The sequence below is a fragment of the Eumetopias jubatus genome, unplaced genomic scaffold, assembly GCF_037043125.1.
Source record: "Eumetopias jubatus isolate StellerSeaLion01/CBP00866 unplaced genomic scaffold, mEumJub1_p1.0 scaffold_4, whole genome shotgun sequence".
Classification (NCBI taxonomy): Eukaryota; Metazoa; Chordata; class Mammalia; order Carnivora; family Otariidae; genus Eumetopias; species Eumetopias jubatus.
Genome location: NW_028274810.1, coordinates 43,346,017 through 43,370,663, shown reverse-complemented (window position 1 = coordinate 43,370,663; position 24,647 = coordinate 43,346,017). Strand labels below are relative to the sequence as shown.

Here is a 24,647-nt window from a genome sequence, read left to right as displayed (position 1 = left end):
TAGAAACCTCAAAGTTCTGTGAGAAATATAAATTGTAATATTTAAAACAAGTAAATGAATTAAATAATTTAGATGAAGATTTAGATATAAAGGTTGCAACTGAAATAATTTTTTGGAAAAATTATTTCCTGACAGATTTCCCCATGCTATGAACATAAATGCAAAAACTATAAATAGGGCTACTGACATTTGGGCAGTTGACTTGTTTTTATCAAAATTACAAAACAGAATTTAGTTTGCAGATTTTCAAATGGCTATGATGTTCAGAATCCGATTGGGTTCTTCTCCCTTTTTACTTGATGACTTCATAAAAGATAAATAAGCCCTCGGACCAATAGGTGGGTACACTAGCACGGTTAACTCTCTCGCCCCAGAAATTCCACTAGGCTGAAAAGATTACTATTTGGGGGCGGGAAGGGGGGGGGATGCAGAGGTCTTTAGGACCCAGCAGGCGGCGGCAGGCGGCAGTTGTGTAGATCACTGAGAGACTACGAGGGTCCGGTTCAGTTTTAATTCTGTCTCTAATCTCTGCAACAGCCGCGTTTCCTGGGTCCCGCGGCTCTCCTACCCACTCAGCCGCGGCCAGCGGCCGGGCGAAAATCAGAGCCGCCCGCCCCCCATCACCCACCATGGAAACCTTCCAAGAAAAAGTGGCTCCGGACGCGTGTGCCTGAGGATTCCTCACAAAAGAGGTGCCCAAAATGAAGACCCTGATGGTGAGTCATTTGTGGCAACTCCTCTGGGCAGAGGTGGAGACCCCCAGACGCAGCGTCCCCGGGGCGCACCCGAGAGCTCCAGAGGCGTCTAACCCTGCGCCGCGAGGTCGCCTGTTACAAAGGGACAACTTTCCACCTGCTCCGTGTCCCCTTCCGGTTCTCTGGTTCTGCCTGGCTGGGAATCCCAGAGCCGGGCTGGGAACTCGGGTTGCCTCGGCTTCTGGATCTCAGGCAAGAGGTCTGGGGACCCACGGAGAGCTGGAGAAGCGGTGGAGGGTTGGACGCGTGGCTGAGGGGATGGGGGGGTGCCCCAAAGCAACAGCCTGGCAAAAAACTAAGAGGGGCGGGGAAGGGGGGATCTTTGCAGACTTTCTTGGTTTTCTTGTCGGATTTCAAACTTGCAAGAATCGCCGAGGTAGAGCCCCGCGCGTCCAGAAAGGGCCGGGTGCAAGGGCTAGAGGTTCCAGCAGCCGAGCTAGGGGAGGGAGGCCCCTCCTCAAAGTACGAGCCCACCTCTGCCCTCGCCGCTAGCGCGCTTTCCCTCGCGTAGCCGGGCGCCGCGCACCACCTGCCCTCTGCCGAGAGATCTGGGAGGTGGCGTGGGCCGGGAGCAGCTACGCTCCCGGGCATCGCCTGCCGTACGCGCGAGGACGGTGCCTCCCCTGCCCCGGCTGCGCGCCGAGGGCTAGGACGCGGGCCACCTCCCTCCAGCCCCGGACTTACCCCGCGCGTCTCACCGTCTCGCGCGTGTCCCCGCCGGCGCGCTCCGCCGGGGTTGGCTCTCAGCGGCTCTCCTCTGCTCTCTTCCGCCCGCCCGCAGCGCCATGGTCTGGCTGTGTGTTTGGCGCTCACCACCATGTGCACCAGCTTGTTGCTCGTGTACAGCAGCCTCGGCGGCCAGAAGGAGCGGCCCCCGCAGCAGCAGCAGGCAGCGGCGACCGGCAGCGCGCAGCCGTCGGCGGAGAGCAGCCCCCCCTCGAGGCCCCGGGCCCCCGCGGGACCGCAGCCGCTGGACGGATACCTCGGCGTGAGGGACCACAAGGTGACAGCTCGCTCGCCAGCGCGCACGCCACCCAGCCTGGGGATCCCGCACACCTGAGCCTGCCCCTTTCCCGGGGCTGGGAGGCGCCGTGAGTAGGTGCCATTCGGAGGCTGGAAGCGGGAGCGGACCCACTGGGGTGGGGTGGGATAGTTCCTTCTTGCTGTGAATTCCCGTTTGGAGTCGGAGGTAAAGTTTTTCAGGGAATAGGGGTGAGACGAGTGGACCCAAAGCCCCATTTCCTAACAGGAACCGACCCTGGAAGTAGAACCTTCGGGTCCCCAGAATTGCAGCCGCGGGTGGGTGCTGGGTGCCTGAAGCGTCTGGTTTGGCCAGTCGCGCCCTGGTGGGAGGAGAGCCGGGATGGCGCGAGTAACGGCCGGAGCATTGCCCCGCCGGGAACTGGAGGGTGAGTAGCAGCCAGTCCGCGGCCCCTGCTCGAAGATTCCCCTCTGATCTCGGCGCTTCGGATTGCTCTGGGCAGAATCAGCGCAGCCTTGGGGAGCGGTCCCAGGCAAGCGCGGAAGGCTGGAGGCACAAACTCAGCTTTCATTGGCTTGAAACTCATCGTTGAGGGCCTGTTTTTCTCTGCCTTCCGGGAAGCCGTTGCATGGCTTGTCTAATAATAAGATGATTTTCTTTAATTGAGCCTCCTTTCCCCCAAATAATAAATCTCCGGTTTCAGTGTGCGAAGCCTCTGGGAGAATTCTAATCAAGTTTCCTGATTCTGAAAAGATCTTTTAATACAGTTTGAATATATTCCCCATTATTTGAAGCTGCTAATATGTTTTTATTAAAACACAATTACACTCTGTATCTGCTCTATAAAGGCTAGAGGATTTCTTGAAACCACCCAGCTATTCCGCATTTTACATTACTAGATTTTATGCTTGTGAACCAAAGTATTATTTAGCAGGTGGTCCTTTTGCATGAAAAGGTGGGTCTTACCGTTCATGAAAAAGTCAAAAATTTTTTAAGTGGCAATCAAAATATTTCCACTCATTTGTGCAGTACATATTGCAAAAAGGATTTTGGAGGGTAAAAATTTAAGGCAGGACCCAGCTGCTAGGGATCCTTGAATGCCTGTGGAAAAAAACAACATACCATGAAATGTGGATGGGTGGATAGATAGGCCAATAGGTATAATGTATAAGAAATGCTAGGTATAAAACAGTACTGTTAGGGTACAGAAATGAGAAACATCACTGCCCTGGAAGGTTTAAGGAAATTCTCTCTGAAAAGGTAGACTTTGCACTGGGGAAAATTTGGGGAAGCAGAAAAAAGGAAGGGATTTCTTTAGGAAGTGATTTGGGGAGTGCAGAGAGGGCTCGTGATAGAATCTTGAAATCAAAAGTAGAGAGGGTCCTCAGTTTTTCAATAACAGTTTCACTTTCTTCTTTAAGATGTTGATGGATTACACTGTGTATGTGCAAGCAACCTATAAGGGCTGGAGTTCTAGAAAAGTTTAGACATCGGCTTCTGACTGGATGGATGTGGTGTTTATGTGTAACTGGTATAGGATGAATATATTGAACTTGGTGGATTTTCATGGTGTTGTTTAGTGGAAATGGCTATATAAGCACTTGTGAAGCTTTGATTAATGGGGTGTCGAAAGGTAAATTTGCTGAAAGCTTTGATCTGCCTTTGGAATGGTATTCCTAATACTTTCCTTCCTGTGTTCTGCTGGATGGACCACAGCTGAGAATATTGATAGCATAAGGCAAAATATGATGCCCTCATGTTTGTTTTCAAAAACAGTGTTTATTCACACAAATATATTGGATTCCCTTTTCCGTGTATCAAAGTACTATTCATTAAAATGAAAAACAGCCCCTTTTAAAAGAAATGTTGAAACTCAATATGAGAAATCACGATAATCTATAGTAAAGGGTTTTATAAACTGTGAAGTGTTATATGGATGATAAACGTGTGAACGTCCTTGGAATTCTTTTTTTTTTAAAGATTTTATTTATTTATTTGAGAGAGAGAGAGAGAGAGAGAGAGCACATGAGAGGGGGAGGGTCAAAGGGAGAAGCAGACTCCCTGCCGAGCAGGGAGCCCGATGCGGGACTCGATCCCAGGACTCCAGGATCATGACCTGAGCCGAAGGCAGTCGCTTAACCAACTGAGCCACCCAGGCGCCCCGTCCTTGGAATTCTTAGCAGAGAATTATAAATGTGACCAGGAAGATCTTTGCATCTAATGAATACCAGTGGAATTCTTTCAAAGAAAACCAACGTGTCATCAAATTCCATACTCCCAAGGATTCAACAGAGTTTACCCCACCCCAAGCAAAAGAACAAATGCAAATCTTAAAATCTATGTCTCTTCTGTAGGCATTATCCCAACTGTCCCACTGAACCACATGTAAACTTCTACTCAGAGTGTCATCATTTTACTGCTATTATTTACCTGGCTAGAAATTGGGTGAAGTTTCATTTCTGATGGCTATAGGGAGGTACATGTAGTGTTCATGTCCTCTCCAAAAGTTGCTATTTACTTAGGTTTACTTAAGATCTTCCTATAGTCTTGCTTAGGCAGAGGTGGAAATTTGTTAGAATATTGCTAGGATTTTTTTTTTTCCAGATTAACCCAGGGGAGGGTAAGAAATCAGGATTTTCTACTCTTACTATGTTGCTAGATGATACCCTGATTGCTTTTTTTTCATTCTCATATCAGGTCTTAGAAAAATTATAGGATGTGCTGGATGTGATGACCACCAAGCCATATACTACTGCATATTGAATCAGAATTCCAAAAGACTTTTTATTTGCCATTGATTTACAGAATCTGGAGAGAGTTACAGATACTATTTAGGAAAATGTTCACATCTCCATTGCTAGAGGTCCCAAAGTCTGATAAATATGTAGTGTTTATGTTCAGTTACATGATGGTATTAACATTATAACTCTAAGATTAAATTCAACAGGTGGTGCTAATCCCCACCACCTGAATTTCTCAAATTACAGGCTGTCTGCAATGATTGTCTTGTCTCATACGGCTGCAGACTAAATTACTGTTGAGATTAAATCACTATGTGCTTTTGTTGAAAGACATGCTGCAAGTCAGGCCGGTGATGAGCAATGTGTGTTGAAGCTTAAAATATCACTTTCCATGGTCATATTCTCTACTTGTTCACAAACGATGTGAGCTGAAATTGTAATTCTAGTGTGACGGAGTGAAGGCTACTTGGAGTTTCTTGTGATAATGAAGACCTTTCATTTTCTGTTAGAGAGATTCTTGCTCTTCATTTCCAACCCTTTTCCCCAGATCCTTTCCCACAAACGTTTCACCAACTCCTTTCAATCTTGTTCATGTCTGTCACTGCAGGTACTGTATCTCTATCCTGCCATTACTGTTGTGGTCCCCAGTTTTGGAGCTACTGATTTCTAACCAGATCAGCGAGACAAGAAAAGAAGTCAATTTTCATGGCTTTGGAAACCTTCTGTATTTAGAACTACAGCATAATGTATAACCAAACTAAAGCACGTGAGTGCACGTGCATGCACACGCGCGTACACACACACACACACGCACGCACAAACACTGAATCAAGCAACCTTCGGAGAAAAGCTCCAATTCTCCCAGCAGAGTGGAAGGGGGGGCATGGAGTGTATTGTTTCCAACCTGGATCTGGTCTGGATAGATAAAGTCATTTGCCATCTGGTGGACCCTGTGAAATGAAACCAAGAGCCGAATCCCATTTCCAGTGGACAGGAGCCCTTATCATAGGAGGCCCACTTGTCACCTGGGCTGCCCTTTTCTGAGATGGCTTATGAAAGAGCAGTGATCAATGGGGTCTGAAGCTGAGCTGCTATCTCCTTGCTTCAGTAGTAGCTCCCAGGAATGGATTTTACACATACTAATAACATGCTTGTCCTTGGTTCTTTCCCTCCTTAAGCACTCAGTTATTCAGACAAAACAGAACTGCTTGGAGGTAACAGTATGTTTGCTATTAATTCACAGATGTCCAACTGGAGTGATAGGACAAGTCAATGCGAGAGTTGAAAAATAATTCAAAACCAGAAAAAAAGGTGCATGCCATATAACTTACTTAGGAATTATGGCATAAGTATTCTTCTTTTTAAAAAGTATATAAACTCTCAAATGTAAGTTTGCACCATTTATTAGACCCCATTTTATAATATTTGAGGCAGCCAATCAACGATAGATAACTTGGATCTCAAAATCAAAGTGAGCTAATTTTCAGTGCTCAGGTACTAACAAAATGTAAACTCTCAATGGTGATAAGACCCTGTTATCACAAATCGTCAACCAAAAAGAATTACAAAATGAACTATTTTTCATGGGTGAGGAGTTGCAATAATGTGGTTGCTTTTAACAGGAGAAATGTTCATATAATATTTGTTATAATACATAACCTTAATTCTGAGAGTCAGGAGTGTTTCTCCAGCTTCCCAAGGAGTAATGCCAAGATACCCCCCCTGCCAAAGTCCAGACCACACCTGGTAAATGAGTCTGAGCTGGCTCCCTCTCCACTTTTGGGCATTCTGTCCTCTTTGCTCGTCCTTGAAAACTCATTGTGTCTCAGGACCTTTGCACTTGCCCTCCCCTCTCCCTGGAAAACTCTTGCCCAAGATTTTGTACATGGTTAGCTCCTTTTGGTCATTCAGTCCTCAGATCACATGTCATCTTCTTCTGGACAACAGTCTTTAAATAGCTCTCTCCTTAATAGTCATTCTCTATCACATTAGCCTGTTTTATTTTCCTTATACTAGTTAACAATATCTGAATAAATCTTAAAGTTATCTTTTCTATTGTTTGTCTCCCCCCCCTTCCCAGGTAGAATCTAAGTGCTGTGATAGCAAAGTATTTGTACATCTTGTTGACCAGTTTAACTCCAGGCCCTAGAATAATACTTGACACTTAATGAGCACACAGCAAGTATTTATTGAAGGAAAGAAGAAAGCAGAGTATATGGGGAGAGGAGATTGTGGAGAGGGATAAAGCTACCTCACCTTATGCAAAGTCTTTTCTCTATAAGAAACCCCAATGCAGTCCCAAGGCCCTGGTATGTCTCATCTTTCCTAATTTGGTTTACTACTACTACACTAGTAATAATAATGGAAGGAAGATGAAGAAATGATTTAAAACAAGAGTCTTTCGGAATGAGATTTAGCAGTTTACATTTTAACAGGCTTCCCTTACTACTCTTGTGCACATTAAAGTTTGAGGATCATCATTTGAAATGTTTTTAATCATCATGTGTAGTTCTATAGCCAATTTGTTTCTGGATTTTTGAACTACTCATAGCCCTAAGTAAATATTCATTGAAGGCCTAATAGTTGCAAAATTGGGTATTCTGGAGGAAGAACATAGTGCCTACCATCAAAGAATCTTTGATCTAATCGGAGAGAAAAGACAAAGAAGCAAGAAAGGTTAAATAATAAAGCAAGTACTGAATAATAATACGAAACCAGGAAACAATAAATCAAGGCATTGACACTAAAAAGGAGGCAATTTCTGTGATCTTTCTCATCTATAAAGTAAGTTAAATACTATTATTAGTTTAGAAGTTATAAAACTTTCAAACTAAAATTGCATTTTTTAGCCCTTTTTTAGTATGTGTGTGTGTGTGTGTGTGTGTGTGTGTGTGTATGATGTGCAATGAATACTTAGTAAACAACTTGAATGACAAAGCAACTTCAAAGTGGATAGATTTTAAATTCAAAATATTCAGTCTCTTTATGATTTTCCTTTAGCATGGTGTAGGGTCTCCTGGACTCTTGAAGGGAGCTAACCCTATTGCCCTGTTCAACTGTTTCTGTCACATGGTGACCGTATTTTCCAAACCAAATCTCATACCTCATGGTATGATAAAATTTGTGTTGGCCACAAGACAGAACATTTGCCATCAGATCTGTCCTGGAAACATGACATCCGCTAGAGAGGGGACTTTCCATAACCTCTAGGGTCAAGTTGCAGTGCACTCTAATTCCGTTCCTGTGAATGCCAAGATGAAGGAAGATTGGAGATGAGAAAACACTGTGAAAAATTAAAACCCATTACTAATCAACAAACCATTGAAGCCTCCTGTACATCTACTATATACTCTTTGAGCAGCTCTGAAGGATCTTAAGTATAGAAAGACAAGGAATTTTTATTTCTTAGATAATGATATTATTATCCATACCCTGTGAACCTGACTCAAGAGAAGAATTCCCTTAGAAGTGAGTTTATGATCAAATGACTGATAAAAACTTGAAGGTGGGGGTATTTATGAGATGCACTCCAGTTCTTCTTCATGAGCTCTTTACTCCTAAACTCTTAGTCTAGGTCTGGGACAAATAAATATTTTTATTGCATACTCTAGTCAATATGGTTTCCCAAATAAAAGTGACAGGCATGCATATTCTTTCAGTTTAGACAGCATATCTTCAGGGAAACCTTCCCTGACTTGTAGCCCAGGTTAGATCTAAGCTGTATGTTTTGTCTTCTTAGCCAGGATCCCATGGTAATATTTATTCCAGCTTATTGTTGTTTCTTGTCTCAGATTGTCTGCCTTCCCTGCTCTACAATCAGCTCTTGGAAACTGGGGCTTTTTTTTTTTTTCTCTCTTTCTTGTCATTGTATTCTCAGGCTTTAATATAATGTCTGATATAGAATGGGTTTTCAGTGCGTATTTGTGGAATAAATAAGTATATCTATATAAGGATTGTAATTTCTTCTAAACTAAAACCACCTGAAAAATTTCTATTTGGCACTATGTCATAAATATCAATTTCCCCTGCCACAGTCTGTAGTTCTGTAACTATTGCATTTCTATGTACTTGTACTAATCAGATCTCTTAAAACATACAGAGTTTTGAGCTGGAAGGAAACCTTGAAAATTACCAAAAGGAATTCACAAGTGCTCGTGTGATTTGCCCAGAGTCTCCAGTGAGTGGCAGACCTGGGGCTAAAAACGTGGGTCTCTGACATGAATGTCATTACCATAAGGAAAGTTCAGTGCCAATATATTCTCAGCAATGACTCAACAATATTTGAACAGAATTTATTAAAATGAAGAGCCTAGGCCTACCCAGTTATTGGAAAGAAATAAATATTTAAATATCTTATTATTCTGAAATGATTATGAGAATATGGATAGTTAAAAAGAGCTTCCACCAACCACTGGCTTAGCAATGGCTACTTGAAAAGCTTCATAAAATGCATGGTACGCAAGTAATTAGAACAATTTGCAAATCTGAGTCAGGTTTGCCTTTAAAAAGTAAACCAAGCCAAAAGGAGTGCCATGTTATCATTTGCGGAAAAATGTCATGAACAGACCACTTGTTTAACTGAATTACCTTCTCCACAGTGGGGAAGAAAACATAATCAGGAGACTCAGTTAAGCAAGTGTTTGAAACACTGCCATTCTGCAAGTAACCATTGACTCCTCCTACGTTCTGAGATGTAATACCTACTCTGAGATAGAATTACTTTAGGCAGATAAGAAACCATTTTACCCATAGTAGGGAAAATTAACCTTGATAGCTGTTGTAGCTCAGTATGAAAACATAACTTTTTATTATATTCTCTTTTAACGGCTATGAAGGTGTCCATAGTGTTCCTGGGAACCTCACGGAGTCTGAGAACTCTCTGGCAGACTGAAATGCAGAGTTATGCCATTTTTTTAATAAGAAAGCATATTCTGGAAATTAATTGCACATATGGGACTTCTCCACTGACTGAACTGCATTATTGCATTTCTAATTTACAGATCTGCTCATGTTCCTTGCATGCCTCCAATAGCTTCCCGTTACCAAGAGGATCAAGTGCAGACTCCACAGGAAGGCTCACAGGCCTGATAGGGTCTGTCTGGCCTAGTTCTCCAACCTCACTTCCCTTCTGCCTAAGCTCCACACACCCAGGGAATACATCTTGCTGTCTCATGTTTCCCTGCTTTTCCTCCAGCATGGAATGCCCTTTCTCCTTTTATCTGCCAGGAAGAGAACTAACCATTCATTAAGATCTAGCTCAAGTATCTCCTTTCCAGAGTCTTCCCCCATGTAACCTCTGTGCAGAGTAGATCCCACATTCTTTTATGCCAGCCTTGCATTTGTCAGTCAGTTACTTATTGACTGAGTACCTATGATGTGTTAAACACAGGGGAGGGAATGAGAGGAAGGACCTAGTCCTGACCACAGGAAAGTCACAGTAGAGGAAATACTATAATTACTATATGTTGGTAAGTGTTAAAATATTTTCTGTATCTTGTATATGCCTCTCATCACACAATATTGTGGTTATTTGTCCACATGCTTGTCTCCCTGACTAGATTGTGCCTTTTTGAAGCCAAGGAACATAACTTAATCCATTGTGGTACCTCCAGACCCTAAAACTGTATCTCATATATGTCAAAACTCAATAAATCTTTGTTGAATGTCGGATGAAGCAGCATCCTGTTGTAACTGTATATGATACGAAGAGATTTGAATAAGTGTGGCTAATAGACTTACTAATCACAGGAATAGACAGAAGTGATAAGTAGGGGCAGAAGGACTTCACATACGTGACATATGTATCTTTAATTTTTGGTTCCCCTTTAAATACAGAGCGTCATCTGCTGACCCTTCAGAGTGGTAGTCCAGGCATTGAATGCCCATGTTTGAGGACAGTATGGTATCATGGGAGGCAGGAGAACATACCCAAGCTTTTTACTTGTTGCAAGGTCTTTGGCAAGTCACATAACATCTAGGCCTGAGCTAATCTGTGGCAGAGGAAGAGTTAAAGTAAATTCATTAATTACTTTATTTATCAAATAATATTGTGTACCTACCATATACTTGACACTGTGTTCAAGACCCAGGAGGCAACACCAAATAGGTGTGATCCCTGACTCCACGAAACTCACATCCTTTGAGAGCAGATAAAAAGACATGAAATTAGAGTGCAGATTTGGATATCAATATTTACATGCTATGGAGGTTAGATTTTATCCTAAAAATTTTACGGAAGTCTTTAAGGGGTAAATTGTAAGAGTGACTCCAGTCAGGTGTGTCTTCCAATGGATTACCATGGCTTCAGCGTGGCACAGGTCAGAGGAGTTCTGGGTGAGGGGAAGAGGGCCAGTTAGCAGACTGTTGCTGTGATCTGAGTGAATGATGCTGGTGGCCAGAGGAGGAAGAGACCCTAAGTTTCTGCCCACCTTACGTTGGTGTGGTTGCCCACCCCGCCATGTCAGTGCAGAGAGTCTGGATGCAGCTCTCAAACAGCAGGTTAGTGGTTCAAGACTGCCTCTCAGGAGTTAGCAAAGAGAGTTGGAGGGTGACCCCAGATGGCACTCCAACGTTGTCTAATTTTGAACCTCGCTGTGTATCTTAATACCGCATACTGCTTGAGCAAAATAATGGTGTTGTGGTTAAGGCCAAAGCAAGCCGTTTGTGGAGACTCCATAATGCACACTTGGCCACACCAGGAATTAAAGTTTACATCTGCGGCACAGCCACTGGGGTGTGGGATAAATGTGCTGCCAGAGAGGGACTCTTATGTAACAGTTCTACTCAGGAGAGACTTGCTTCTAGAATAACCTTGTCAAGTTTTTGCATGATAAATCTTACCAGGTATAGATCTCTTGGAAGTATGAGGTAGAGAGTGATTTCCTCCTTCCTCTCCCACAGACTTACAGAAAGAGCAATTGTCTTTCATCTAAATCACTTGTTAACAATTTCTAGGAAAAGTCAAGTTTCTATTTCACTTGCATCAGAAGGAAATTGGCCATAAATTAATGGAAAATTTGTCAAGAGGGAGTCTGATTCTTAATTCATTAAAAAACATTTGATTGGGAGCAAAAAAAAAATGTATGTATCTGAATGAACTCTGTTTTTATGGGTCCCATATGTGGGGTGACTTGGCCATGTCGCACCTGCCAGGCTGTTGTCTGGGATTTGCAGTTGTCTCTCATTACCCATTACCCATAGTGTTTCCACTCTATACTGCAAATTATAAAGCTGGTTCATTTCATTTTTACTTCACTTGTTTCAAAGTTGTGAACAAAGTGCAGGAAGTGATGACATTCGCCCAGAACATGGAAAAGGGAAAGGGGATTGTAGGAATTTGTCTGTATTCACTACCAATGCCCCAGCCAGACAGAACAAAGCTTTGCTCTGATGCTCGAGCCACCATGAATCCCTTGAAGAAATATGCCCATTATTTTTATTAACAGCTCTGTGTGGTTCGGGCTCAGTTTGAAATGTGATGAGTCTTTAACTCAAAAGTTCAGAAATTTAAAGTTAAGAGAGAGCTGTCCTAGAGAACAGGGTATCCTGACTGAATGGGCCTGCAGTAGTGAAGTGTAAAGATAAAATAACGGGACCCAGAACCAAGAATAAGGATCAGAGCAAGAAATCACACGAGTTGTTTCTTCACTATTAGCTTAGGGGCCCTCTTTCTGGCCATACAGGCACGAAATGCTGACTGGGTTCTAGTAAGGGTGGCTTGTCATGGGCTCTGTAGTATCTAGGATGAGATCACAGTTACTTGACATCATTACATTTAAATGTGATTTGATGTGCTGTTTGATAACAGAACAGAACATCAGAGGGCAAAGGAATCACTTTGTCAAAAATAAATTCCTGTGACCAGGATGCACAAGGGTTGGGGAGAGTGGCAACCAGGCTTTTTTTCTGAAATGAGCACCATAGGATGCCTCTAAGATGAGTAAGCTCATGTCCTCAAGGGAGTTATGAATCTCAATACTGACTGGTCTGCCAAGTGAAGGGCCCTTCTTACTGGACCCACAGAGCATCCTGATGGTGTCTCATCCACTAGAAGATTTAAAGGATGGAAAGGGGTCAGACCTTAATTTATATATCTTCCGGGGTATTCTGCCTACCTGTGAACACCAAAACTCGGTAGCATTCCATGCAAATTATGCCGTAGACCATATTTGAGAGCATGGAAAGCTTTCGATCTGGGAAAAGCTTCCTCTGCATCATCCCCACTGTAGCATGTTGAAAAAGAAATACGGAAGAAGAGAGCCAGACGGCTAGTTCTGAAAAGCAAACTTAACCCCCTGCCCAGTTGTAAATGCATTGTCTTCTCAAAATGGCAAAATGTAAAAAGAAAATAGCAATTATTTATAAACCTGCCACCAAGACATAACTATTGTTAGTAATTTGATGTATTTCCTTACAGATTTTTTTTCATACATATCAGATGTGTGTAGATGTGACACTTTAATGTAATTCCTTCCCATTTTTTTATTCCTTTATTTTGGGTATGTGGGGTCTATGTGTGTATTGTTTTATCAGTATGATGTTAGATCCTTACCTTGTTTAATAGCTTCAAACCAAGGTATAGTCCAATTAGAATAGGAATAGTCAGGAAATATGTCTTGATAATTGTGCTAAATTCTCCACTTATTAATCTTGAAGGTATATACATCCCTCTACTAGCTTAACATCTCCGTTCTTTCCCCGTTGTTTACAACCCTAAAGCACTTTTAAATTGTGGTGATGCCTCCTTCCCTACCTTTTGATCTCTCTCCTGTTTGCTCAGCTACAAAATGTGTTCCAGAATTTTTAAGTTTTATGAATTATTCCCAGTAGTTCCTTAATCCTTCTGGTCACTTTTCTCTAAATTCCTTTCAACCTTTCAATAGCTATTTTAGGGGCATAGCCTGTGGCAAACTCATATAGGCTTCCAGGACAGGGTTGGAGATGATGGCTGTCTTCATGGTCACTGGGTGATTCCTGTCCAGATACATATCTCAAGTTTGCCTTTATTTTCTGGGCTTCACTCTCGGATTTGGTTCTCTGTCCATTTATAGTACAAATCTAATTCCTTGTCCATATACAGTACAGCTTTACTTGGACATAACTGTCTTTCCTAAAAAGAAATTTTACAGCATAAATAATTGTAATTATCACCTTCTTAATTAGCAAGTTTTTCTGTATTTTTCATCTTCTAGTTTTATTAAACATCTTAATTCCCTTATTTTATTTTAACCAATGACTGTTCTTCTTGACTGTTTTTTGGTTGTTTTTTATACTCAACGATGTCTCTGAGCTACTCTTTATTTCTTACATTTTTCAAATATGTGCTAGCTGTTATTTCTTCATTTTGGCATAATCTCAGCTCTCCTGTTATTCTTCCAGTCCATAGGTAGAATAATTCTGTCATTAGAGACATCAGGGCCTGCCTCTACTCTGACGGCCAACTGGCAGGAGATATATTTTATATATCTTGGTTGGTGGCTTCTCAAGTCTGAGAACATGAGATCATTGTCGACAAGCTCTTTATCAAACCAGGAGTTGGTTTTTTTGCCTGAGTTGTCTCCTTTATCCTCTAGATTGAGGTATCACTGAATCCTTCCCATCCATTTTTTAAAACATTTTTATTGTGGTGACATATATATAACATAAAATTTGATATTTTAACCATTTGTAAGTGTACGATTCAGTGGCATTAACTACATTCACAGTGTAGCCAGCCAACAACACTACCTATTTCCAAAATTTTTCATCACCTAGAACAGATTCAGTAACCGTTAAGCAATAACTCCCCATTTTCCCTCCCTCCGGGCCCTGGTAATGTCTATTCTATTTTCTGTCTTTAAGAATTTAGGCAAATTCTAGATATTTCATGGAAGTGGAATAATTGAATATTTGTCCTTTTATGTCTGACTTATTTCATTTAGAATAATGTTCCAAAGTTCACCCACATCATTGCATGCATCAGAACTTTTTTCCTTTTAATATAAATCAAAACCACAATGAGATACCACCTCACATCTGTCAGAATGGCTAAATTTAACAACACAGAAAACAACACATGTTGATGACAATGCAAAGAAAGGGGAATGCTCTTACACTGTTGGTGGGAATGCAAGCTGGTGCAGCCACTCTGGAAAACAGTATGGAGGTTCCTCAAAAAGTTAAAAATAGAACTAGCCAACAACCCAGCAATTGCATTAGTGGTAGGTATTTACCCAAAGGATGCAAAAATACAGATTCAGAGGGGCACATGCAGGCCGATGTTTATAGCAGCATTATTAACAATAGCCAAATTATAGGGGTACCTGGTTGTTTCAGTTGGTAGAGCATGTAACTCTTGATCTTGGGGTTGTAAGTTTGAGCCCCATGTTGGGTGTAGAGATTATGTAAAAATAAAAATCTTAAAAAAAACAATAGCCAAATTATGGAAAGAACCCAAATGTCCATCAACTGATGAATGCATAAAGAAAATGTGGTGTGTATATGTATACAATGGAATATTACTCAGCCATAAAAAGAATGAAATCTTGCCATTTGCAATGGTGTGGATGGAGCTAGAGTGTACTATACTAAGTGAAACAAGTCAGTCAGAGAAAGACAAATATCATATGATTTCACTCATACATAGAATTTAAGAAACAGATGAATATAGGGGAAGGAAGAAATAAAAAAAAAACAGAGGCAGGGATGCCTAGGTGGCTCAGTCAGTTAAGCGTCTGCCTTCAGTTCAGGTCATGATCCTGGGGCCCTGGGACTGGGTCCCACATCAAGCTCCTTGCTCAACAAGGAGCCTACTTCTCCCCCTGCTTGTGCTCTCTCTCTCTAATAAATAAATAAATCTTTAAAATAAAAAACAGGGGCGCCTGGGTAGCTCAGTCCGTAAGCATCTGCCTTCGGCTCAGGTCATGATCCCAGGGTCCTGGAACTGTGCCCCGCATTGGGTTCCCTGCTCAGCAAGAAGCCTGCTTCTCCCTCTCCTACTCCCCCTGCTTGTGATCCCTCTCTCACTGTGTCTCTCTCTGTCAAATAAATAAATCTTAAAAAAATAAAATAAAATAAAATAAAAAACAGAGGGAGGCAAACAATAAAAGACTATTAGCTATAGAGAACAAACCGAGGGTTGCTGGAGGGGAGGGGCATGGGGGGATGGGTTAAATACGTGATGGGTATTAAGGAAGGCACTTGTGATGAGCACTGGGTGTTATATGTAAGTGATGAATCACTAAATTCTACTCTTGAAACCAATATTACACTATATGTTAACTAATTAGAACTTAAAAACTTGAAACAGCAACAACAACAAAAAGAACTTTGTTCCTTTTTATGGTTGAATAATATTCTGCTGTATGGATATACCACAATATGTTTATCCATTTATCTTTTGATGGACACTTGGATTATTTTCACCTATTGGCCATTGGGAATAATGCTGCAATGAACACTGGCATTCTCATTCATTTTTTGAAGTGCTGCCTTCTTTTTTCTCTCTTTTTCCCTCCCTGTGGAAATACCCGAGTTTCCAGTTCCCATCACAGCATGCTTGTGCAGACCTTACTTCTAGATGTTCCCACCTATAAATAAATAAATAAATAAATAAATAAATAAATAAACAAACAGACAAAAATAGAGGAAAATACATTAATTTCATTAATTATATTTCTTTATCTAAAAATAATGTAAACATTTTGAAAAATAGAAGGAAAGGAGAAATGTTTCCATATTCCTAACACTTTGGTATAAATAATATAATTTTGGTTTACTTCTGCCAATTGTTTGCATTGCATTCTCTGTTTTTTTTAAACCTAAATATGAGACTGCTATCTGTTTTTTTAAAAACTGCATGTGATTTTTTTTTGTCTATTTTGTTTCCATTTGCTATTAAAATAGCCATTACAATTTCTTTTGATTAGCGTTTGACTTTTATATCATTTTCCCATCCTGAAATTTTCAATCTTTCTGTATACTTACATTTTATGTATATCCAGACCTGCCCACAATATTTTCAGAGCCTGAGGCGAGAGTACAAATGGAGGCCCACAGACATCCTAATTGCTTTCATCAGTAATTATGTCTTCATTTAGATAAGATTTTCAAATTCAAAGGTTTATTTGACCCATTGTAGTTACGGATTGATCAGAATCATTCTCTTGATCATGTTATTGGTTCGATCAAAATTAAATCTTCATTAAATAAAATGTGCGTAATACCATGCTTGAGAATTTTATGTGGGTAATGTTCAGTAGAAGTCTACCCACTCATATTATCTCCAATTTTAAAAAATGTAAACAGACTATCTCCTTGAAGACTTTCTATTTATTTTTCAGCTTCTCTCCTCCCTACGAAGTTTCTTTTCATAGTTATATTTTATCAGACCTCAAATTCTTATTTTCTCTCCTTCCCCCATATACAAACTGAAGCAGTGACCAGCTCCATCTTAGCAGCAGTACAACCCACAGATGGCATTTGAAAATAGTGAACTTTTGTTTCAAAGACGGTAAAAAATGCAAAGAAGCACTTTTTCTGGGGCCTGAATGGTGTTAGATACAGACTGGATGTTTATGATTATGGATAATGCTATGACAGAATGACAGGTGCCCATGTGGGTTTTAATATAATTTGTGCATTGTTTGTGATATGCTGTGTCCTTTAAGCAATGCATCTCAAACATTAATGTGCATATGAATCGGTTGAGGGTCTTACTAAAATCCAGATTCTGAATCTTTAGGTCTCACTTGGGACCTGAGAATCTGCACTTCTTTTTTTTTTTAAGATTTTATTTATTTATTCATGAGAGACAGAGAGAGAGAGAGAGAGAAGCAGAAGGAGAAGCAGGCTCCCCGCTGAGCAGGGAGCCCGATGCGGGACTCGATCCCAGGACCCTGGGATCATGACCTGAGCCGAAGGCAGACACTTAACCATCTGAGCCACCCAGGCGCCCCAAATCTGCACTTCTAACAGGCACCCAGTGATGCTGCTGCTATTGGTCCAGGAACCACATTTTGAGTAGCAAAACTCTAAAACACAGGGCGCAGATCAGAGGCCCCATTCATCTGATATTAAGAACAATACTGTGTATGTCCTATATGAATAGCATATAACTGGAATTTATTTTTTAATTTAAACTTAAAATCACTGTCTTTTCAGATTTAAGTTTAGTTCATTTACATTTACTATGATTTTTGCTATATATTATTGGTTTTTTTTTTTAATCTCAAACATTGGCTTTGTGTTTGTCTCTTTTTCTATGCTTTATTCTCCCTCTTCTTTTTCCCCTTCCCCTGGATTGGTGGAATTGGGAGGCAAGAGGGGGTTTGTCCCTGTCCCCAACTTATCCCCTTATTCCATTTTTTAACTTATACTGATTTGGAAATTATACTCTTGATATTTATTTTCTTAATGTCATTCTTGAAATTTTAACATGCATACTTACCAAAGTCTTAATATCTTTATCCTATTTCCAGACAATTCAAAGACCTTACAATATTTGAACCCTGGTTAACTTGAACACTAATCTTACATACCATTTTATTGAAGTAGTTTAGTTCTTTTTAAAGTCTACCAAATTGAATATTAACGTTATTAGTTTTTCAAGATTTATTCATTTATTGGAGAGAGAGAGAGCACAAGCAGGAGGGGCAGAGAGAGGGGGAAAGAATCTCAAGCAGACTCTGTGCGGAGCACAGAACCTGACCTGGGGCTTGATCTCACAACCCTGAGATCACAACCTGAGCCAAAACCAAGAGTTGGACACTCCACTGACTGTGCCACCCAGGCTCCCCAGCATTATTATTATTTTTGGTTTAGTCAATGTTTATATAGATTTACCTACATATTACCAATTTCTTTGCATCATTTCTTCTTGTAACTTGGATTTCCATTATCCTTTTTGCAATAAATTTTTTTAATTGTGCTTTGCTATAATTTTTTGTATTCCAGGACTAAAATATTCATTTATGGCATATTTAAATGAATCATATTAACTTTTGCTACCAAAATGGTAGTATAATTGTAAATGAAGGGTTTTCCAAATAATACTTTAGTTGAAACCCAATTGCCAATGTATCATTAAATATTAGATCTGAGAAACAGCACTAACTGTAATAGAAATATTTTTTCTTTTTTTTATAATTTTTTTTGATGTAGTGGTCCATGATTCATTGTTTGTGCATAACACCCAGTGCTCCACACAGAATGTGCCCTCTTTAATACCCATCACCAGGCTAACCCATCCCCGGACCCCCCTCCCCTCTAGAACCCTCAGCTTGTTTTTCAGAGTCCATCGTCTCTCATGGTTCATCTCCCCCTCCGATTTACTCCCCTTCATTCTTCCCCTCCTGCTATCTTCTTCTTTTTTTTTCTTAACATATATTGCATTATTTGTTTCAGAAGTACAGATCTGTGATTCAACAGTCTTGCACAATTCACAGCACTCACCATAGCACATACCCTCCCCAATGTCTATCACCCAGCCACCCCATCCCTCCCACCCCCCACCACTCCAGCAACACTCAATTTGTTTCCTGAGATTAAGAATTCCTCATATCAATGAGGTCATATGATACATGTCTTTCTCTGATTGACTTATTTCACTCAGCATAACACCCTCCAGTTCCATCCACGTCGTTGCAAATGGCAAGATCTCATTCCTTTTGATGGCTGCATAATATTCCATTGTGTATATATACCACATCTTCTTTATCCATTCATCTGTCGATGGACATCTTGGCTCTTTCCACAGTTGCAATAAATTTTTTAGAAGTTTGGCTGATGAAGATCTTTTGGCAGTAAATGCAATTTTAGTTAATCTCAAAATATCTTTATTTTGTACACATCCTTGAAAGAGAATATAATTCCAGATCATCAATTATTTTCGCTTGCAATATTTTGAAGACCTAATTCCTGTGGTTTCTTTCCCTGTCAGAGTGGATTTTGAGCTCTTTGTCATCAGGCTAATTGTCATTACATTTTAGGCAATCTAAACCATTATTTCTTTAAATATATTGTCTCCTCTTTATTCTGTCTCTTCATTATGTGTTATTTACTTGTCTCACTGTGGTGCATTCTGGATAATTTCTTCTGATTTTTCAGTTTGCTAATTCTGTATTCTTCTGTGTCTAATCTGTTACTTAATGCATCCACCAAGGATTTTTTCCCAAGTCATTTCTAGATTTTTTTCCCCCAAATCATCCTGGTCTTTTTTCATAGTGTATTCTTTCTTACATTCATTTCATTTCTGTATCTGGTAACTCCAATATCTTAAATCATTAGGGTTCTAAGCAATTTTTGTTCTGATTTTATTCAAAGGAACTTATTTATTTATTTGTTTGTTTGTTTGTTTTGCTTGTGTTTGTGTGGGTATATATGTTTATCATGACTCCATGTTCATCTGGACTGTGTCTGCAGAAATCCTTAGTGACTTATGTTGAAAATGTGTTCCTCCAAAGAAAGCTTGCATTTGCTTCTGCCAGACTCCTGGAGGCCCTCCCAACTAAGAACTACTGCTTTAAAATAAGTCTAACCTTCTGGGTACATGCCAATAGAGTGAATATAAACTACAAGTCTACATGGTTTTTATGAATAGTTGAGGAAGATTTTTTTACTGCCTTCACCTGGGGCCAAGGACAGAATAGACAGGTACTTCCCCTGTGCTACAAGATCTTCCTTTTCAAGTTCACTCTTTTCTTGAGCTATACTTGCCTTGCAGGATCTCCGTTCCTTGCTCAGGCTCAGGGCTGTTCCTCTGGCTCCTCCACAGGGCTGCTGAAATCTAGGGCTCTAGGCGAAAGGATCAGCAGTTACCCTTTGAGCAGCAGCTGTCTTCAGTGCCCACTCAACATGCTAGATTTGTACTCTGGCTGCATTTTCAACCTCTGTGTATTTCCCTTAATTTATTGTTACTTCACTTGAAGATTTTTAAAACTTTTTTATTCAGCTTTTCAAGGAATTTTATCTGAGTGCTTGATCAATGGCAAATTTTAAAATACTGTTCTTTAATTGATATAAGATTATTACGGTTATTTTAGAAATATAGAAAACCAGAAGAATTAAATGAAAATTTCCAGAAATTTTGTAAACTAGAGATAACATTACCATTGTAAAAATTTTGATGTTCTTTCTTAAGGTCTATTTCTATGTACATTATTTTTACATGGATGAAATTATACTATATGTGTCAATTTAAGCATAATTAAAAGATATTCACAAGTGGAAAAGTGGAGGATAATATAGAGAGGTTAGCAGCAAATAATATCAAGTCTTTCCAAATCAAAACCTCGATTCTCATGTCATCCAATATAAGTCTTAAAAATACAATAGTTCATCATGCATATTTTAAACAACAAAACTCTCCATTATGCAGACTTCTATTTGTGGAAGGCAAAAATATTTTTTAGTAATTCTTTTAGCACCATGTCCCAACCAAAAATTTTTTTAAGATTTTATTTATTTATTTGACGGGGGGTGGCGCTAGAAGGGGAGGAGGGGCAGAGGAAGAGAGAGAAGCAGACTCCCCACTGAGCAGGGAGCCTGACGCAGGGCTGGATCCCAGGACCCCGAGATCATGACCTGAGCCATAGGCAGACGCTTAAACGACTGAGCTATGTAGGCACTTCCCCACCCTTATTTTTTAAAATAGCCATTTTTAGCAAGTGTTGGAAGAAAACAGTATTAGTAATTGATTTAAATGGTCATCAGACATGGCAAGAGATTTCATCTAAAGCATAGAGATGAGCAAAAAAAATAGGATCTAGTTCTGTGAGTGGAGTGAAAATCTTAAATGGAACAATTGAAGAAGAACTTTAAGGTCAACCTTACCCTTAAACCAAAAAACCCACAAGGAAATATAATCCATAATTGGATTTCTAACTGGATTTAAATCAGATAAGAAAAGACTCCTGTCATTTTTGCCCCAAACAAATAATTGTGTTACTTTTTCTTTATCTCATTTGGCTGGAAAATATATTTAAATCACTTTTTCAGTAGGAAAAGGTTGGTGGATGAAATTTCTGTTTTTTTGCCTAGCTGACATTCTTAAATACTTTCAGTTTGGCTGTCAAAAAATTCTTGTGTGATAATTTTTTACTTCTGGACTCTCAGCTAGGCACGTTGGGGGATGCATTAGAAATCTAACTTGGAGTTCCTGAAAAATTTTTAAAAAGCAGACAATGAAGCAAATGCGCAATAAATGTTTTTTGATCTGAATAAGTTTTTAGTAACAGTTTTATTTATATATAATTCACTCTTTTAAAGTACATAATTCAGTGGTTGTTAGCATATTGGGACTTATGCAGTCATCACTGCAATCTAATTTTAGAACATTTCATCTACTCTTAAAAGAAACTCCATGCTCATTAGCAATCACTCCTCATTCTCTGCCCCTAGTCTCTGGTAACCACGAATCTACTCTCTATCTCTATGGATTACCTATTCTAGACATTTCATATAAATTAAGTCATTCAACATTTGGTCCTTTGTGACTGGTTTCTTTCACTTAACACAGTTTTTAAAGCTTCATTCATGTATTAGAACTTCTTCCTTCTTTATTGAATAATATTCCCTTATATGGGCATATCACATTTTATTTATCCATTCATCAGTTTGACATTGGGTTTTTCCACTTTTTGGCTATTAAAAATAATGAATAACGAATATTTGGGTACAGATTTTTGTGTGAACACATGTTTGCATTTTTTCCTGGGAATATACCCAAGGAGGGGAATTGCTGGATCATATGATAATCCAGGGTTTACCTTTTGAGGAACTGCCAGTTTCCTAAAGAGGCTGCACTGTTTTACAATCTCACCAGCAAAGTATGAGGGTTCAAACGTGTCCACATCCTTGCCAATGCTTGTCATTGTCTGTCTTTTTTTATTCTATACTAGTGGGTGGGAAGTAATTTCTCATTGTCTCCTTGTGGTTTTTATTTACATTAACCTCATAAGAAATAGTTTTTAATTTTGATGATGCTAACTTATCTATTGTTTTCTCTCACCATGTGTGTTTTTGGTGCCATATTTAAGAAACCATAACTTAATCCAAGATCATGAAGATTTGCTCCTATGTTTTCTTCTAAGAGCTTTATAGTATTAACTCTTATATTTATGTTTGTGATTCAGTTTGAATTAGTTGTGTATGTGATGTGACATAGGGGTCCGACTTCATCTCTTGCTTGTTATCCAATGAGCTCAGTATCATCTTGAAAAGATTATTCTTTCTCCCATCCAATTGCCTTTACACCTTTGTCAAACATAATTTGACCACAAATACAAGGGTTTATTTGTGAACTCTCAATTCTATTGCATCAGTAATTGTAGGTATGTAGTCACTAGCTCTTACGTGCTTAAGACTGACATGGACAATGATTATCAATGGTCATAGAAAAGAATCGTGGTCTGTTATTTCCAAAGGTCCTGTCACAATGCCTGTGCACCTAAGAATTTGGTTTATATGAACCAAGAATAGGTCTGTTTTGTACACTATTGAGTAAGTAGTTAAAAGGTGGTAAAATTTCTCAGGTCTCAAAAGCTCACACTTGCAGGAAGCTTGATTTCACAACTTCTACATGACAGTCTCGAATGAAAGTACTCCCATGAGAGTGTTACTATGGACTGCGGATGGAGAAAAAGACCGTGTCTCATTTATGGCTGCTATTGTTATTTAGGGCTTTTTTGTCTCTTGCTGTTGTTTCAAAAGATTGCATTTTGCATTAAGCAGCGAAACCATAAGGTAGATCTTAAACAGAGAGAACCACGTTTAGGACTTTTGTTTTCTTTATTCACAGTGATTTTCTATTTACCCTGGAAGGCAGTCACCATTACTTAAAAACAGTGAAGATAAATGTGGTTTCTGATACAAATCTTTATGAATAGAGCAAAAGCAGTATCTCAAATTTTCCCTTCAATTCTAGACGCATCTGAATGTATAGTAAATATTCCATCCAAATTGATCTCATTCTTAAATAAAACAATGAATGTCAGAGATGGGAGGACGCAGGTGGGAGGACAGCAACATCACACAATTGCATATTTTTTAAAGTAGAAGGGTCACTTATAGCTGATACAGAGGGAATTTATGAAAAAGGAAAAAAGTCTGTTTTCCATACCTGGAGTCCTTAAAGCAACAAACGAATCACCATGAAGTGCACATGATAACCCCAACATACATAATTAAACCTCTCATTTTAAGTTTTTGCAACTCTCATTTTAAGTTGTGCAGAGAGGGAGAAGGATTAAATATGCAATGGAGTAGTGGGTATCTCTAGTTGCTAAACAGACTTTCCTGAAAATGAATCAAGACATGTCTGTCATCCACCATAACTTTTTTTTACTTTCAGCAGCAATTATCATTTGCTAGTATGTCCAGATTCATTGCTGTAGCCCCAAGCACATGAGGTTACTAGAGAGCGGGATTTGTTCTTAATATCATTCAAGTATTCCCTACTTAATTTATATCTGTAGTCGTGGCAAGCATAAGGAATAGCACAACACAAAAAAATGTAGGTCCTGCCCTTAAAGATTGCATGAGCTTTAAAGACCTAGCACTCAGAAAATAGCTTGGCATAGAGTGTTTAGTAGAAGTTGGTTGATGAAGAAGGAAAGAAGAAGGAAAAGAGGGAGGGATGGACACACAGGCGGATGGACAAACTTGGATTCCATCCTTCATATCAGAGAAAGATGAAATCATGTGATGACACACTGAGGCAAAGTGGTAAAAGGAAAGAAGAAGTGAGTTAAGGCAGATGCATCAGAAAAGGAAAATTATAGCATAATGAGTAAGGGTACCATCTTTGGAGACAAAGACCAGATTTCAATCCTATACCTGCCATTCGTTGGTTGTGATCTGGGGCAATCACTTAATTATTTATGAGCCTCAAAACCCTCTAGAAAGGAGTAACAGTATCTACCCCATGGATGATTGGAAGGATTTAATAAGATAATAAGTGTTACTCTTTTAGTACAATACCTGGAACATAAGAAGCACTCAGGAAATGTTAGCCATCAACATGGAAGATGCTAGTTATATTAAGATTTTCTTTAACCCAGAAATGCATGGCACACAAATGTAAACATTTTCAAATCAGTCATGGGTGGGAGGCTTTTAAATTTTTCTTTACCTTTGAAATAGGTTCAAGACAATGCTACCATGGAAAGCATCTGTATCAGAAACCATAATTTT

The 24,647-nt window shown here is 39.7% G+C and overlaps 1 protein-coding gene across 1 annotated transcript in view; it reads left to right on the top strand.

Moving 5' to 3' along the window:
• The first annotated feature begins 701 nt into the window (after positions 1 to 701).
• Positions 702 to 24,647, top strand: part of ST6GALNAC5 (ST6 N-acetylgalactosaminide alpha-2,6-sialyltransferase 5) — a 167,902-nt gene continuing 143,956 nt past the window's right edge. The window contains exons 1-2 of the mRNA XM_028102380.1: positions 702 to 716; positions 1,537 to 1,758. Of these exons, the coding sequence (XP_027958181.1) occupies positions 702 to 716; positions 1,537 to 1,758 (237 nt within the window). The remainder of the gene's footprint in view (positions 717 to 1,536; positions 1,759 to 24,647) is intronic.